General features: G+C 44.1%; 1 protein-coding gene across 15 annotated transcripts in view; it reads left to right on the top strand.

Annotated features, from left to right (window-relative positions):
• Positions 1 to 16094, top strand: part of BRSK2 (BR serine/threonine kinase 2) — a 304191-nt gene extending 288097 nt beyond the window's left edge. For 4 of the 15 annotated variants that reach the window (XM_063158677.1, XM_063158673.1, XM_063158672.1 and 1 more), the window contains 3 exons: positions 1747 to 1794; positions 12722 to 12786; positions 13485 to 16094. In XM_063158677.1, coding sequence (XP_063014747.1) covers positions 1747 to 1794; positions 12722 to 12786; positions 13485 to 13937 — 566 coding nt within the window. In that variant the 3' untranslated portion in view covers positions 13938 to 16094. The other 11 variants (XM_063158681.1, XM_063158674.1, XM_063158682.1 and 8 more) reach the window with 9 other exon arrangements.
• Positions 16095 to 18650: the final 2556 nt, after the last annotated feature.

The following is an 18650-nucleotide window of genomic DNA, read 5'->3' as shown; positions in this document are numbered from 1 at the left end:
GAGTTCTAAGTTCTGCTAATGGTTGTGTGAATGCTCTGGGGTCTACCACTGTAGATCTGCATCACTCTGCATTACAGCAAAGGGTAGTGACTCTGAGGGGACTGGACAGGAACCCCTACAAGGCACAAGACAACAAAGTTCTCCAAGTTAGAAAAGAAAAAAAAATTATACAGACCATGAGTGTGACTCCTAGTCATTGACTCAATCAGCAGCTGTAGGCACTTCTCAAACCTGCTAGGCATCTTCAGGGAGAAATCTTCAGGGAGAAATTGTATTGTATATTAAATTCTTTGCCTGCCAGACCAGGGAAAGAATTTCAAAGGCAGGTAAACTCCTGGCCTGTCTGACACCTCTGTTGTTCTAGATCTTGAATGTTCTCTTCTCCTTCACCTCCATCCTTCTTCCCCTTTCTCTCAATCTTTTGCCTTTCTGAGAGAACTTCCATGGGTATCATCTCCCACTGACCTCTGCCAGCCCACCTTTAGCCTTGGCCATGGAGAGCATGTGACCCCTGCTTAGATGCTCTGACCAGTGTCACTGGACCAAGCAGCTGCCCTCTCTGCTCCCTGCTTCCCAGATGACCTGTGCAGCACCAGCCTGGTTGCATCAGAGGAGATGCATATCCATGCTCTTCTAGCATGAGTTCAGCTCACCCTAGCATATTCCTCCTCTAATGAAACTACTTTTCTCAATATATAAGGGGAGGAATGCTGAGAAATTATCTTCCCCTCTGTCCTGCAGACTTTACAGCAGATAGGGAGTAGTTAGAGCTTCCTGGCAATTAGGGATTTTCAGCACATGTGTGCATTTTTCCAACAAACCTATTTCTTGAAAACCCAAGTGTTCCTCAAGAGCCCAGGCAAGGGGAGATCTGAGTGCTTTAACTGGTAGCCACCTGCTCAGCAGTGAGTGCTCCACAATGCCCAGGAACACACTGATTTAGATCCCAAATGCAAGGGAATCCTGGCTGACAGCAGCAGATCTGGCTTTGCCAGCAGGTTGCACATGGAAGAGTCCAGCTGGGCTGGGCCTTTCTGTTTTAAAGCTGACATGTGGAGCTCCTTCTGCTTGTTGTACCTGAGTAAGGAGCACCCAGAGTCTGTGGCAATGGGAGCTGTACACAAAGTGGACAGTAATGTCTTAGGGCCAGATTCTGCCACCCTTTCCAGAAGTTCTGCTATTGCCTGTGAATACTGACCTTGAAAGCAAGAGCAGTAAGAGATTACATTTAAGTGGGAGAGTTAGATTGAAACTTTGACATTATCCTTTGGGGTTTAAAAGATGATTTTGAGCTGTACAAGTAGCCTCACTCCATGTCCAATAGCACAGGGCTAGATTTCTTCCCTCTCTCCAGATTTTTGATGTAGATGTATGAGCTGGCTGAGTGTTTCCTGGCTGTTGCAGGCTAATTTGCAAAGCTAGCCAGGTGAAACACTGTATTCAAGGCTTATAGTTTGCTAATGTGGTGGCAGAGTATTTCCCACATCTCATAAATACCTCCAGCCATGATAAAGGGGTGAGTGGAGGCAGCAGTACTGAAGCAGCTCCACTCTCAGTCACAGGGCCAGGTTTGCACTGGCATAGAGTTGGTGGCAGAATTTGGCCTGGGTTGTGTAAACACCAAGATGTGTGTATGTTTCCTGCTTCAGGTAATAATGTGCTAAGTTACTACTTTATGCACAGAGGTATGGAAACCTTTTTTTATGTTTTTCCCTCCCTCCCTCCTCTTTCCGCTCTATGATCCAGACACCACTAACTGTATGGAGTTGATGACTGGCAGACTTTCCAAATGTGGTAAGAACTTCCTTCCCTTGTGCCTTTCCACCTTCCCCAGCCCCTGCTGAGCAACATAACAATGCGCCGTGCTGTCCTGTTGCACCTCCTGCCCGTCCCTGTCCCTGCTGCCCCACGCTCTTTTCGAGACTCCCCACCCTGTAACAACCCTCTATGTCTTTCACTCACCTGGAGGGCACAAGCACATATCCCTTGTTCTGTTCCTCCCCATCCATGCACAGATGCACAGACTCCACCACAGCTTTCCCCTTCATGGCACAAGTGTGTGGTGTTACACTTGAGATACCCTCTCTCACTGTAACCCAGGCCAGTGATTTTCTTTCCTGATTTTTGTTTCCTCTTTTCTTTACTTGCTGCTGTTGGTTCATGACTCTTCAGTCCCTTTTCTGCAGTGAAGCTGAATGCTGCCCTGCTAGCTGCTGTCTCCCTTGGTTTCCTGCTATTTGTTGAGACAGGAATGCTGTGTTATTTAACTCCATTTTGCATCCACCCCCCTCTTCCCCAGATGTCCTTGGGGTGTGACACTTCTAAATTCTCCCTAAGACACACAGCAAATTATGTCAGACACTTGGCTAAAGTCAACTGTCATAGCTCCCCTCTGGACTTGGGGAAGGATGTTGTGTCTCTAACTGAAGGAGCAGTGAACTTACCGAAGACTTGGAATTTTGCTAGTAATAAGAAAAAAAAGATTTCTGCAAAACTTTCAGCTCAGCTTGCCTGGGCTTACGTGAATTTTGGTTAACTTGTCCCTAGCCTTCCCTTCCCTCCCTGCACACACGGACTGGTCATCTTTCTTTCAGTACTTGTGCCTCTACTCACTGGTCCAAATACAACAGTGGAAATGCCCAAATACTAAGAGAGATGTGTTTGTCTTACTGTTCATGTCTTGTACAGAAGGATTCTGTATGAGAGAACTCTGTTCTCTTTAGATTTCCATCCTGGTATCTAGGTTGAGTTCAGATATCTCTGTGAAAGGGGTGACAGGATGGTAGGAAAGTGTTCACTGAGCTGGTGCTGCTTTCCAGCTGGACCTGCACCTGCCACACTATCTCTTCATTAACTGAAGAAAGTTGTTCTGGAGTTGTTCTGAAGTCTGTAACCATAAAGGGAGGTCGTCATGGTGGAGATAATATTAGGTTTATGCATGTGCGACTGAGGCAGAATTTGGCCTGTGTTTCAGGCAATCTCTTTCCCTTAAGTTGCAGCTTTGCTGGTGGGAGGTTTTTCATTTGCTCGGATAGGAGTTCATTTGATTTCTTAGGTGACTTTTCTGATCTTATGAACACTCATTTCCAACCTTTAGCTTCTTGAAGTCATCAGACCGCAAATTCCTCTTCTTCCTCAAGACTTCATTTCTTGCCTGGAATCTGGCATTCACATCATACAAAATACGAAATGCTGATTCTGCTGATTGCTTGCAAGTTAATTGAGCTATGGAGATAACCAGGCAGCACGCTGCATTCTCTAGATAAAGAGATCACTGCTCGTGAACTCAGAGGTCATGCAGGCCCTCCAGCTGTCACTGTGTCAGCAGCAATCCAACAAGGGACACAGAAGACAAGGTGAAGGCCAGCAGGGAAACTGTTTTGTGGCAGCTACAGCCCAGACAGAGAGAGAGGAGATAGGATGGCCTGTAGGAGTTTAATGGAGCTGCTTCCTTCAAATCACATTCCTGTTGGTGAGCTCACAAACAGTGTAAGCAGTGGTGACTGCACTGTGCTGAATTCCACCCTCCTGTGGGAGTGAGGAGCTGGAGCTTTCTTCTGCTGGAGCTCACCCATGGTTTAGACAGGGGAGTGAAAGGGAACCATGTGAGCTTTTAGCCTATTTGCCTATTTTTGGCAAACCTTTCTCTGTGGTTCTGAAGATGAGAACCCTCCATGATGTTGATGCAATGTTCATCTAGTAATAACAAATAGTGTAGAAAAACTGTATTCTCTGGGGGTTTTGACACCCTTGTTCCCTATTCTGACACTGAGCAGAGGAGGTCATTCTTGCCAAAAGAGTTAACACTGTAGTAGGGAGAGCTGATCAAGTTCTTTAGCCTGGCTCAGCCATGTGAAAGCTCTGGTGGGAATGAGGAACCTGTTTTCACCCACTATAAACCACTGAATGCTGCAATCAACGGCAAGGCAAATTTGTTTAGTCCTTTAAATGTTATCTCATCTTCTGCTAGCAGTGGTCATCAGTCTGAGGAGTGATTTTGCATAAGGTCACTGGCATTGAGAAACAAGTTAATGTTGAACAGTGAGGTTTGTCATAGGAGCTGCCAATATCCAAATGACAAACTGCCGTTCTACCAACCCTACCTGTGCAAACCAGAAAAGTGCTGCCAACCTGTAGTATTTCACAATAGAAGAAAAGAATGTGGCTCATAAAAAATTGAAATGCATGCTGGGGTGAAATATTTCATTTTATGTTTCCACCCATCTCAGCAGGGGAATGGGCATTGCTGTTGCCAGAAAGACTAAATTGGTTTCCTTGAAGCCTGTTCATAAGATTAAATTTACCTTGTAAAAATTAAAATATTTACATATAAAATGCAGCTGTAACCTGAAAAATATCTACAGGAGTGATACTTTAGCTGATCTATTGCTGTGTGTATTCTCAGCCAAATCAGTTTAGTGACAAATAAGCTTTACCACTTTATGTGCTGTCGTTAAGCCTTATAAAATCAGCACAGCTGTAAAAGGACAAGCTGGATTCTGTTTCTTTTGAAGCAGGATTGAGAGAACTGTTTATTACCATCTAATCTGGTATTTATGTCTATCTCACTGAAGAATAGGTTGTATAATTAAGGTTCTAATAGGTTCTGCAGAGCCTTTACATTAAAAATGAAAATCAAGATGATACATAAACTGAAAAGCCCTCCAGCTTCAACCAAAAGCTGGGAATTAGAAAGCAAATATCATTTATTGTACACTGTACTCATTGGATCTGGAGCCATTGATGCACACCACATGGAAGCTCATGATGCCATTTTAATAGTCCTTGGTCAGCAAAGAGTCTCTCTTCACAAATTTTAGTGACTTCAAGTCTTTCATTAGTGAGCTGAGAATTTCTTTGGGTGATTGATTTCATGGTAGGGCTGTATATAGCCTTTGATAGCTCCCCTTCCCACCCATTCCCAGTTTTTTGGAGTCCTTGGTAAGTATGTTTTGCCAAGGTGCTGGAAGCTCTGAAAAGCCTGCCTTTTTCCTCCACTTTGGCTTCTGAGATTAACCCAGGAAGACTGTAAACTTCCCAGTCTTTACACTGCCACTATCTGAGGATGAATTTTACTTGTAAGTAAGGCAATCTTTGCTTCTTCTTCTCCATCCCCGATGATTCTCAGTGAAGTCTTCAGTTACATCAGTGGCACTTCCATGGAAAGAGGGTGATGATAAGAGGAGGAGATGGTCAGTTTGGATAACTGGTGCAGCTCCAGTCAGATGGTGCTGTCATGTTAGGCACTGCACAATCATACACTCCTGCAAAATCTTGGACCATAACCCTGTGCAGGCTGGAAAGAAGGCTTGTATTTACTTTTAAACATTTATTTTGTATTGCTGCTTACAACTGGAAACTGGATTCCTGGCATCAGAGTTAAACAAGAAGCTTTTTGGTTCCTTGTGGGTACCAGTGGCTATCCCCAAAATGATCTGATCAAACCAGAAGCACAGCAGATCCACTTGCCTTTAATATCTCATCAGTGCATCTCTCTCATCCTTTTGCTTCCAGTGTTTAGGACTTGACATTTTTCCTATTCAGAGCTGTCTGATCTTGCTGGCCATGGCTACGTGTCCTCAGAGAACCACACTGCAGTAAAGGCTTCTCTTTGTAGCATCCAGCAATCACAGTTTGATTCATACAGACACAAGCCCATGCCAGTAGTATTCCAATCTGCTTGAGAAGTTAGGAAGCATTTTGTAGTTTCAAACTGGTTGCATCACCTTTGGGTTGCAATTGCAGCCTGTATCTTTGTGAGTGCTCATTTAGTGTCTGTTTTTGTGTTAGTAACAGCAGCAAATACCTGGACTTGGTGTTCTTGGAAGTGATCCTGACCCATATTGGCATTAATTAGAGTAATCCCACTTCTAAAAGTAGCTGTTTGATGGAACAGGAGGTTGATGATTTGCAGCCAAAAAGTTGCAACTGTTGGCAGAAATATTGGTGTCAAAACCTGCAGAAAAAAGCACACACTGCCCTCCCAGCTGAAAGGCTCTGTTAGCACTGCCACACCATGAGGTGGTCAGAACAAGGGGGTTTTATTAACATTCCTGGAAAATCTGCTGGCTGCTGGTTTTGCTGAGCATGGCTCAGATTGCTCTCCAGCTCAAATTGTGGCCCAGCTGAGAGACCAAAGGAAGAAGACCCCCTGAGAGATCACATACTCATTCAAAATGGGTGGATCACAACAAGTAAGAAAAGTCAGTGCTTCTAAAGAGTTCAAGCCAGGTTGCCAGTTATCCCTGCCCATTCTGCCAGTATCCTTTGCTGTCCAAAGGAATGGCTGGCTCCCTACATACTGTAGTTCTATGTCTTCAGTCTAGTGCTGTGTTGGGGAGACATTTATTTTCCAATTCGTGTTTTTGCAGTGTAGAAGAAGGTAGCCACAAAAAAGGCAACTTAGTACTAAAAGTTTATCCAGATGTATTGAACTATTTGATTCATGTCAGATCCTATTTTGACAGCTGTGGTTAGATTTTTACCATGCAGTACAAGATCTTTTTCTCTGTAATAATATCTAATACAGAAAACACAGATATCTCACTCTTAGTTAAGATCACAGTGTTTATTTATGATAGCCAGTGTTCCAGGAAGCTACATGGAAATCCTTGCTGGACTAAGCTAAGTTTGAGATGCCTTACCAGAAGATTAAATCATCTTTTGAAGTGATTTATTCAGTGGAAATGAGGAAGCAACATTTCACCAGCATGCATAGGTCATCTGTCTCCTTAGGAACAGGTTGAAGAATTTGAAACCCCTAACATACTATGTGAACATCCATCTGGCAGGAAAGACCAAAATTGTATTATTAAGTGCCAATACATTTCTGACATTTTATAACAGAAAAGATAAGAATAAAGCTGCAGAAATCTCTAAGAGAATGGGTAGCAACAGTACTGTCATTTGCTGTGGCTTTATGGGTGTGGATCATCAGTTTCCCCTCTCAGCACACACTTGTGCAGGTAGATCTGTGTAAAAGGACTGGTAGATACAAAAAATTTGTGGGCTTAGACCTTTGCCAGACAATTTGCCAGAAGAGCATGACTCCATAACAGAATCTGGCATCTCTTCATCCCACCACTATCCTTGCCTGCTCTTTCAGTGCCACCAGCTGTCCAAATGAATGTATGATACCCTCCCCTCCATCATCATGTCTCCTTTTTTGAATGTTACATGGTGGTGCTGGATTGGCCAGAGCTTTTCATCAGTAACAGACAGTTTGTTTCTGATTCCTTGCTCATGCCTTAGCTCTGCAGGAGGCAGCAGCAAGGAAATGGGCCTCATCCCTTCGGGGCTTTGCTGCCTGTATTCACCATTCCCTAATTCATTATTCCAGAGCTACCTGTCTCAGTAACACTTTGAGGAGAGGCTGAACTAGATCTCAGCTCCTCTGTGTGTTTATGAGAGTGAGAGAAAAAATGTGCAAGACAGAGAATGGCCATTTGGATGCTAGACACAAATATTGGGCCACCCTCCTGCCGAGGAGAATGGGATGTTTTAGGGGAGTAAGAACAAGAATGGGTTATAGAACAATAAAATGTCAGGTTGGTTGTTCAGGTCTGCCCAGAGGAGTAGCAGTTGGAAGTTCCCACCTGCTGGTGGCATGGATGCCTGTGCCAGTGCTGTGTGATAACTTGAGTAGCTCCTCAGTTCTGCAGTAGTTCTGCAGTTTGTTCCTGCAGACACCATTTTCAGTTGGCATTTTTTCTGGCAGAGTCTAAGAACTCTGGAAAGTAAGTCACCTTTTCCAGCTGCAGTTCAGGTTTCCTGCCAAGAAACTGGAGTTGTTCCCTGGACTTTCTGTCAGTAGGTTAGTGAGCTGAGTGAGGTATCTGCCTGATTTAGATTTGTACAGGCTGGGGCCTTTTCAGTCTGGGGGGAGTCTCCTACATGGTCTGCAACTAAATGAAGAGGAATGGGCCACTTTATTATTCTATCATCCCTTTCACTGCGCATACTCTTGGAGTGAGTTCTGTGTTTTAAGTCATTTGTTTCTGAAGGCAAATAGACCAAAAATGCCTTGTCTTAACAAAGTGGGCTAGAAGTCTATAAAAGTAGCAAAATGGATTTGAAAGGAAATGGATTATCACCCATTAAGGAGTGTTTTAATGCTTTACGTGAGAGAAGTTGGATTTTTGGTACATGGTTCACTGAAACCACAGCTGCTATCAAAACAGAGCACCTAGGGATGAAAAAGACAAGGGCCAAAGAGTAAGGAATGAGTATAGGAGGAAAACCTCAGGAGCAGAGGTGGGCAAAAGACACTCAGGAATGATGTGAAAGCAACAGGGAAACAAGTAAGATAAATTAGGTTGAGAAAAGGTCTCTCTTCCCACTGGTGACCTATATTTTCCTGTTCACTTTCTCCCAAAGCCCAAAATATACATGCAGAAACCCAAAACATCTCAGGCTATACAGAAAGAAAAGACAGAGCATAATCCCACAGATGGCATATTTGTTTTGTGCAACTTTTGTGTTCAGCACCACAAGGATTAGTGCATTAACAGTACATAGACTTCAGAGAGATGGTTTCCCAGGAGAAGGAAGTGCCTCAGGGTTTGCTTCTGTGAAGTCAATGGGAATGTTGCTATTTGCTGCAGTGAAAAGAGGGGCAAGTCCTTATCTGACTGTCTTAAAAATGTTACAAAACAGCAGACTTAATCAGTAACTGAAGCCTCCAGGCTTGTCCTGAAGCTGCTTGTTCACCACCTCCTGTTATGTTCTGTGGAGGGCTGTGAGGTCTTTACAAAGTGAGAGCAGGGTTTTTGCAAGGTGCATCCTTTCCTGGTGTCACTTGTGATGCCTGGAGTGATTTCCCTTATTTTCTTCCTCCTCTCTTACCTAGGTGCTCCATTTTCACTTGGCTTCTCAAAGTGGTGAACCACTGGGCCTAGGTCAGTGTCAGACAGGCTTCCTAAGAACAGCAGATGAAATCCTGAGGACTGTGAGGCTTGGTGCAAACTGCCTACCCAGCTTCCTTCTGTGTTGTTGTGTCTATCTCTAGCCCTGTTTCTTCCTTTTAGTGCTTGTATTCAAATCCATTCACAGTTTTGACTTCTTTCATGATATTTAGCTGTGACAGTGCCGCACACAGGTGCCCCAAACCAGTTCCTTCTCAATAAATATATTTCTCTCAGCACCGCTTCAATACATGACCCTTTCATAAGCTTCAGTGCTTGTTTTCAAACCCATTCCCTTTCCCTGTCTTGCAGCAAACAGCTCCTTGGTCTAACTCAGAACTGCACATATCCATCTCCTCCTAACAGACATAAACCTAATGCTCTGAGCCTCCCCTCCTGCCTCTGATCCTTCTCTCGGTTTCTCACCCTTTCTACCCTTTACACTTTCTTTGCTCTGTGCTGATGAACATTTGCTCTCAAGGGGAAAGAAGACCTTAGTCTGTGCATGAAACACCAGGGATGTTCTGAAGAATCACTGAGCCAAACCTTCATCCCTGTCCAGAGGAAATGGGATGTCATCTCACTTTGTGAAATGAGAAAGGCAGCCTTTTTGAGGCCCCCTGATGGACTTACAGGTGTAAGAGCCTATGACACATCTTGCACTGAACTCTAGGCATGGAAGATTGCTGAAAAACCTATTCTAATCCTCATCGCCTGCATTTTCAAGTCTTGTTTTACTGGATTTATAACCTCAAAGGAAACTGAAAACTAACAGGAACAACACCCTGCACCATTTTCATGCTTCCAGCACAGCTGACCCATTCTTGGGTATCTCCAGAGTAAAAGTGTGAGGACTCCTTGTCTATCCAAAGAGCAGTATGAACACCAGCCCAGCATCAGTTTTTCCTTGACTGCCAGGACAGAAGGGCATTATTACCTACTATTTAATTTCAAGTACAAAAGTCAAAGGAAGGAAAGGGTTAGTGAAATGGCCTATTTTAGTTTTCAGTAGCTCTCTAAACATCCCTAAGGATTTTCTTACCTCCCATTAAAATTTTAACTAAAAACTGATGATTGTAAGGAATCCAGCAGTGATACAGGCAAAGAAAAGTAGACTGTTAAATACTTTTGCTGCAATAAATCTCCAGGCACTTGAAAGCCGGTAGGGCTTGGGGTGGAGAAAAGGTGGATGAAACATGGGCTGCATATTTTAGTAGGATGACTAAAAAGTCCTGTATCAGGACTCAGCAAATACAAGGTGTATGATTTCTAAAGTGTTTTATTGCTCCATTCTTGCAAGTTGTACTTTTGTCACTGTTCCTGTCTATATGAAAACAAAAAACTTTCCCAGTTCCTGCAGAGCCCTGCTTACTCTGCCCTCATCTTTCCCTCTAAGCTTGTTAAATAAACTGCTCAGCTGAATAACTAGAGATACTCCCCTACTCTTTTCTCCCAACCCAGCAGTCTTTTCCTCTCCAGCATTTTTTTCAGTGCTCTTTTTCATTCTCTCTGCTAACTCCATTTGCTTATGAAGATGAGGGGTCCAAAGCCACCTGAGAACCAGATCTGCCCACATTCCTGCATTCAAGGCTGAGTGTTTGCTTTCTTTTTTCTCTTTTCATTGAAAAGTGGTATCCACTTAAAAGAAGTATAAATGAATCTGAGTAGATAAAAATGAGTCTGCGCAATGTGTGTGCCCACAAACCTAAAACAGTTTTAGGGAGGCTCAGGGAAATCTCTGATGTAGAAGTCATAGAGGTGCAACAGATACCCCCTTTCCCAAGCATTTGCATGCATGTGGAAGGGATCAGGTGGAGCTCATGGAGGTCTGAGCCCAAAGTAACTAAGTTTAGTGAAAGCCTTTCTCTTCTCAGTTGGAAATTCAGATATGTGCTTTGCCTGGTTGGGGGTTGTTTGTGCCCATCGCTAAGGCTTCAGTCAGTTGGGTGAAAGATGCCCTTCCAGAAACTCACAGCCTGTTGCTTTTAGCTTTAGTGTAACTGAGTGACAGAACCAGGGCAAGCAGAACATTGGCCACAAAGCAGCAGGCACAGGAAGTCAAGGAATGAATTAGATTAAGGTTCTTCACTCTATTTACCAGCCATTTGATTTTTCTGAAAGCTAACTACCTGGTTAGCATGGGGCAGGCAAAAAAGAGTAACAGATTGAGTTTTGCAAAGCACAAATACTATGCATTTCCTCTTTCTCTGTGTAAGACAATGATGTCTGTCTTGCATTTTCCATTAGAGAATAAGAAAGTACTCAACAAGCTCTTCAGTCAAATTGCTGTGTGCAGAAGGTGCTTGCCTGCTGTAGTTACTGGGTTGCTTATGTTTGGAATTAAAGTCAAGTACATTATGACCAAGCCACCAGTATCCACCAGTCTCTGCTATGAGGAAGCCCTTTGCTCCTGACAGAATGTTCCCATCCTGGGGATGAAAGGTTCCACTCTGCGCAGCATTCTACCACATTGGAAGGCAGATACAAGGGGCCCATTTCCTTCCAGGAGCTGGAGATAGAAATTATTTGAATGTGATAGAATGGTAGAGCCAACAGTCCCAATATTGAGAAAACCATCATGAGATTTTAATGATCATGAACAGGCATCACCTCCATTGTGTACAGCGGATAAAAAACACCTTCAATATCCATATTCAAAGAGTGACCCCCTCCTATGTTTGGTAAAGATTAATCCCCCAATCCAAGAAAATGAAAGGGGACTAGAAATTCCCGAGCCTTTCCTCAAGTATGACCTTCTGCACACCCTCTAAGACAGAAGCAGATTAAGAGCATATAACCATGCTTCCTGGAGGCCCACGTGGTGCAGAAGGCTGTACTCATGTGCCCAGTCCTTGTTAGCACTGCAGCCTGATCTAGGGGCTGGCTGAAGAAGATGCCTGTTCCAGCAGCACACAGCTCTGCCTCCCTCTCTGGCTCCTAACTGCACTGGAATGCATGCTGGTGCCATGGAGGCTGTGCTGTGGAGAGAGCGTAAATTCAGGACAGTGAGGTGGTAGGTCTTGACCCTGGCAGAAGCACGCAGATGTGTAACAGCCTGCTTCCACATTGAGCATCTTCATTTCCAGGTACCTGTTTAGGGAGGATCTGAAGGTGCTCAGAAGCCTGTGAGTGCAAACCACAGACCGCACACGCAGATGGCAACGCTCAGCCATAGCTCATTTTCCAAATGATGCTTCCCTGGGACCACTCAGGGCTTCAGGCTTGGTCATGACAGGGCAGCAAGGAGAAACTCAGAAAGAAATAAAATGCAAGCAAGGAAAGCCTGATGCCTGTTGTTGACAGAGAGCTTAGCAAGGCTGCAAATAAAGCATCAATGGGCAGCCACATGGAAATACCCCGTGTTTGTAACAGCAGGAGTAGGATGGGATTTGCCTGTGTCCAGCATTACAGTCAGTGACATTTCCATGTGGAGTGGCCAAGTGAATCCTAGTAATGGACTGACCTATTTCAGTCACGTGGTACTGTGTCCTCCTGCCAGGTGAGACAGCAATGCTTCCCCACTCAGGAAAAAACTAGGAGCTTCCCCCTAGGTGCTTTATGCTCCCAGGTTCTTTATTTCTGTAGGTGTCCCATCCTAAACACTCTTCCTCTTCCTGCTCATTGTCTTCATCCCCCACACACCCCCACGCACGTGGCTCTGGATTTCCTCATCATGTTCTTCTCGTTAAAAACCCCATTGTTCATTTGTTTGTTTGTTCTCTCTCTTTCTCTTCTCTTTTTCTCTCTCTTTCCCTCTCGTTTTTTTTTTTCCTTCTTTCTTTCTTTCTTTTTTTGTCTCCTCTGTTTTGTGTACCCAGGCAGCCCATTGAGTAACTTCTTTGACGTAATTAAACAACTTTTTTCAGACGAGAAGAACGGGCAGGTGAGCCATCCCCCCGGCACGCCAACCAAGCATAGCGCAAACAGCAAGCGGAGCGATTCCGGTTCTAATGACTATGGGTCTAGAGGAGACAATAAGTACCCTGCTGGCAAAGACAAGGCAAAGATGGTCTCATCAGTCGGCCTACAAGACCAACCTTAAATAAACACATAAAAAATTAAATAACTTAGAGGAAAAAAAAAAAAAAAGGAAACAGAACAAAACAAAAAGAAAAAAAGCAAGAAAGAATGAAAGAATATTCCTTAGCAAGCTAGCCTCTAAACTAGAAGGATGTATATACCTTGCCACAACAGTACAAAACTGTCTATAGACAAATTTTGTATGAAGGAATGACTGTATATATATACATATATATATTTATATATGATATATAATATATATCTCAGAAACAAACACAAAAACAAACGAATGAAAGAATGAAAAGAAAAGAAAGAAAAGAAAAGGTAGCACAGATGACAAACCCAGTTCACCAGATCTTGGGTTGTGGTTTTTCTCGATTGGTTTTTTTTCCTCCCTTTTTTTGAATGTTTTGCTTTTTTTCTCCTTCCTGATTTTTTGGTTTTTTCTTTTTTGATTTTTTTTTTTTTGGGTTTGCTTTGTTTTCTTTTGTTTCGTTTCTTGTTCTGTTCATGCTCTCTCTGTGTTTCTGACGACACCACTTGTTTCCGCTCTGCTACCAGGAATTATCCCGAAAAGTTAACATGTCAGCCACGGCTTCACCTTCTGTGCTCTGCGGACACTTGTTGACGGAAGGCAACCGATGTAGACTGTCCAAGGACCAGTCCTGTTTGAGGTTCCCAGCCTCCCCTCTCCCTTCAGGAAGTGGGCTTCTTCCCCACTTCTCCCCAGTCACCTCCCCAGTGCACGCCTGGTTTTTTTTCTCCCCTCTCTTTTTCTTTTTTGGTGCTCCACAAGAGAGATCTGCTCAGTTATGGGATTGCAGAGTCTGGGCTCAAAGGAGGTTGCAGATTGTTGGAGTGAATTATTTACCCTTGGCAACTTCTGTCCGCGCAGGTGATCGCAGCCCGGAGAGGGAGGGTGTGGGGAAGGAGACGGGTGTAGCGGGAGCGCAGTGTTCCATGAATCCAGAGCGCGTTCTCATCAGAAACCAGCCAGGAGCAACTCAAAACTAAGCGTTGAACCAAGACAATATTGGGGAGCTTCATCACGGGATTTTCTTATCTTTTTTTTTTTTTTTCCCCACCACCTTTTCCTTTTCTTTTGCCCCCTTTTTTTATATATACATGTATATATGTGTGTATATTTATGTATAAATATACATACATACATATATATATACACACACACAACTAATTGGTTTTTTTATACTGTATCATTTTGCTTTTTAACCTGCTGGAAGGGGAAAGGAGTAAACATAGGAGGGAGAGGGGGTTCAATGAGTAAACACATACAAACAAAACATTAAAACTTAGGGAAAAGGCAACTTCTGGTAGCAAAGAAGAGGGACAAGACTCTGCCAAGGACTGTCTCTCCCATCACCAGGCACAGTTGCCGCTGCTGCTACTGCTGCTCCTCCTTCGACACCTTCCTCCCCACCGGTCAACTCCCTGCCACTGTGCCACCGCGCTGGGACCTTCTTCAACCAGCTGGATCCTCCACCACACCCTGCATTTAGAGGCAATTGTTGTGTTGCTAGTGCTGCATTGATATCAGTATTATTATTTCTTTAAGTTATCAGTTTCATTTGTTGGCTTGGGTGGTTTTTTTCTTAAAAAAAAAAGGAAAAAAGAAAAAAAAAGAAAAAAAAAAAGAAGATTAAGAGGAGGAAGAAAAGAGACTTATATTGGGTTTTATTTCCTCTGTGTGTATGTGTGTGTGTGTGCAAAATCACTGGCACTTGGTTCATCAGAGCAAGACAAGGTGGAGTCAGGGCAATGGGAGACTTAATCACGAAGCTACTGTAAACTTTAAAATTTACTGCAAGATATTTTTATAAAGTTTTTGTTTTGTTTTGTTTTGTTTTTTCTTTTGAAAGGGAGGAGGGTGGGATTGGGTGGATGGGGACCTTTTGTTTTGTGTTTCAGTTATTAGGTCTTGGTTATTTATATATACATATATATATATTTAAAAAATAAGCTGTTAGATATATCTTCTGTTTAATAACTGTGTAGAGGCAACATTGATTCTTATTTATTTTGCAGAGGAGGGGGAAAAAAGACACAGAAACCTTGTAAGTGTTCATTTTGTGACTTTGAGAAAGAAGAATTGCCACCTTTTTTCCTCCTCCTCAAGAGTTATGTGACCAAGTGTAACTTATTCTGGCCCAAGCTCAAAGGTTAAACAAACAAAAAAAATGTGGTTTTACACGTGGAAGACAAAACACAGTGAGAAGTATTTCTTGACTGAGATTTTAAGAATGTAGGCTTAGCATTAGTGTTCAGCTCTTTTATGACCTTCGATTGCTGCTCGTTGGGTTCCTATGGGTGTATGTTGTATCGCAAGATTTTTTTTTTAATGATAATGTTGGATGAGTTCTTTTTTGTTGTTGTTGTCGTTGTTGGTTTTTTTAATCATTTTTCCCCTTCTTGGACCAGTTTTACTTGTACATAGGTTTGAAGATTAAAAAGAATTTTTAAAGACACAACTGGGGCAAAGACCTTTGACTTCTGCCCTGTTTCCCCATTCCCCCAAATGGGAGGGATTTATTTTAATTTTTTTGCTTTATTTATTTATTTATTTATTTTCCCTACTCTTTAACTTTTCTCTCTCGTATTGCTGTGTGCATGTCAGACACCAGGGGGTGATGGCTGGGGAGGGGGGGAGGCAAGGGTGCAGGAGAGGGGGGCAGTTTTAATTGCATGACATTGCTGTAAATTAGTCTCTTTTGCTTTCGTTGTCTTTCCTGCCTCTGCCCTCTCTCTACTTCTCCTCCGAGCTCCCCTCCCATCACCCCTGTCCTTCTTTTCCCTCTTTTCTCTTCCCTTGTGTATAGATTTTGATGCTTCTGTTACATTGTACCTCTACAAAAGGCTGGGATTTCAATACAAGATAATAATAATAATTTAAAAATACCTATATCAGCAAAACCCATGTGGTACAAGCAGGAAGGGGATTACTCACACAAGATATAAGAATAAATGAAAGCAATACCTCTTGTTATCCTTCCTATTTTGTACTTCGAAGACACACACTCGCGCACACACACATATACAGACACAAACTGACATTATTTAATGGTTTGAAATGGACAAAAAAATCTGATGTATCCCTTGTTAAATAACTGTGAGCAACTTTAGTTCAAAAACCAATAAATTCATTCAGTAAAGATACCAGCTGTTGAGTGTCCTGTTTATGTCCGTGAAAACCAACTCCCGGCCGGTGCCAGAGCCAGTGAGTGCCGTGGCATGGCCTCTGCACTGCAGGAGCTGAAGATGGCAGCTGAAGGAAGGCAGCATCCTCCTGGCGTGGAACGAATGCCAGGGCCCGAGGAGGAGCAAGGACAGCCCAACCCTCTAGGCCTGGCTTTCTGCAGTAATGTGTTCCAAAAGCTTAATCCAGATTTCAGAGCAATTGCAACCCCACCGAGGTCTGGTCTGGATGGAAACCATGGTACCAAAAACTGTGGCTGCTGGTGATTGTTCTCCTCTCTAACCTGAGCTGCTTCCAGATTTAGCTGTAGGAAGGATTGCTGCACCTCCCTGCCTGAAACACTCAGTCACACACATTTGAAAAATCTGCTCAGGTATGTCCCTGCCACGTGTGGGTCTGGGGTTTGTCACTAGTTGGTTGGGCAGCCCGTGTGGCTGCTGGCTTGTCACACCTTGCCCTCCGTGCCTTTTCCCTGGATTTATCACTGCACCCAGCAATTCACCTCCTGGCTCTGCCCTGCCTGGTGCTTCCCACAGGGCTGGGGCAGCGTGGCAGGCCCGGGCTGACAGCAGGGCCGTGGCGCTGCCCCTGGGCACACCCTGGCCTGGTGCTCACCACAGCCCAGCCAGATCCGAACGTGTCCCCCTCGTGTCCCCCTCGTGTCCCCTCTCCAGAGCTGCCCCGGCCAGGCCAGCCAGGGTTTCCCACCATGAGCCAGTGAGGGGCAAGCACCGCCCACCATGGAGGGAAGGCAGTTGGAGACCTTCTGGAAGGTTCCATAGTGCTGCCTTGGCCTCAGGGAGGCTCTGGTGAGGCGAGGGTGGCTGGGAGCCTCTGCCCTGCCAGGCAGCACCCAAGCAGCAGCCATACAAAATAGAGTCTCATCTAGGAAAAAGCCAGAGTGTTTATAGGGCCTTTGGGGGATGCACTGGTCTGCTAAAACTGGAGGGGAGTGGAGGAGCAGACAAAGATGAAAAGATGTGGAGAATCACAAGTGCTGCAGGATTTGGTCTCTGCAGCACTGCAAACCCCGAACTGGGAAGCAGCTGTACATCATTTGCATCTCTGTAAGTACAAGGATGTGCTGGGCTGCTGTGTGAGGGGAAATGGGATTTAATGCACTGTGGCAGCAGGTATATGCTGCTGCTTTTTCTGTTTCACTCTCTCTTTTCAGCATTCATGAACTTCTATCATCTGTTCATGTCTCCAGTACTATGCGCAATTAGCATCCCCAGTACTGCTAATTATGGTCTTCAAAAGCTATAAGAAGAAAAGAACAATTTTGCAAAGCGTAGGGCCTCATGCTTTGGCCTGCCCACATTTATTCTGCCTTTCTGGTTGGCCATGTTCTAACACAGTCATTTGCTACATGGTGTCATATTGTAGTGCACAGGAGGGGCTGTGCTTCTGACCTAACTGAGTTTCTAATTTAAACTGTTGACCACACAACACCCTCCATATTTTAAAGCTTAAATTTGAAATCAAGTAGTAAATGTAGCTGGGGATTTTGGTCTGCCTCTGTGACTGAGGTAGCTGGATTGTCTCTGCTGCCAGGTGGGGGCTGCTGCCTTCATCCAAACCCCATCCCAGGTGATGGCTGATGAGGTGCTGGGAGCTGTGCCACCTGCACTTCATTAGCTGAGGTTCTGAGCTCTGTAGGTCTTTGGTTCTCTTGGAGAGCTTACCTCTTTGGACTCAGTAGCTAAAAAATTCCCTGCGTTTAAAGTTCATCTGTCTGATTTCCTCTGGGTGAAGCAACGCGGCATAGGACCTTCCAGGAGCAAACTGAAGACAAGGCAAGTGTGTAATACTCCAGTTGGCATTCTCTGTTTGTCTGTTTTGCAGGTTGATGTTAGTTTAGACACATGTATACCTGGAAAATGTGTTTGTGCTTATGGTGAACAGTTTTTAATTGAACCGGTATCTGACACGTGCTATATGCAGCAATAATGGTGTATATACATCAAACGAGCAGCTGAGTCCATAGTCAGGAGGGTAAATCTCATTGCCACATGTCAGTCTGGGGGCTGAGAAAGAGGTTGGTTGTGTTGGAGAGCGCAAATGCAAATTGTCCGGGCTTTGCAAACAATGCGTGACAATTTCCTCAGTAGTTTTGGCTGGCTTTAATGCAAGTGATGGGATGCAAATGACTGAGCTCTAATGGCTCTCACTGAGCTTAGGCAAAAACATAGTTTGTAAAGACAATGGCACTTTGTGAGGCCTCCAGGTAGTGCTAATTCTGTGTCCTCTGTCACAAGGTATGCCTTCTTTCCTGGTGATTCAGACAGTGCGTTTAACCCATCAGGCTCGGACATTTTCTGAAATAGCACAGCAGAATGCCCAGAGGGATTGTGTTCTGTAGGGAAGTCTGCAGCGCTGGTCCCCCTCCCTACCTTTGCTTCATTTCAGCTGTGTACAACCCGTTGTATGTGAGCTTCTCTTGGAAGGGCAGAGTGTTTTCGTGAGGAAGAGATTTAGCTCTGAGTTCCTTACCATAGAAAACAACAGGGAGGGAA

This window comes from Melospiza melodia, chromosome 6 (assembly GCF_035770615.1).
Source record: "Melospiza melodia melodia isolate bMelMel2 chromosome 6, bMelMel2.pri, whole genome shotgun sequence".
NCBI lineage: Eukaryota > Metazoa > Chordata > Aves > Passeriformes > Passerellidae > Melospiza > Melospiza melodia.
The sequence above is the reverse complement of the archived record's forward strand: the minus strand, read 5'-3'. Positions and strand labels throughout refer to the sequence as shown.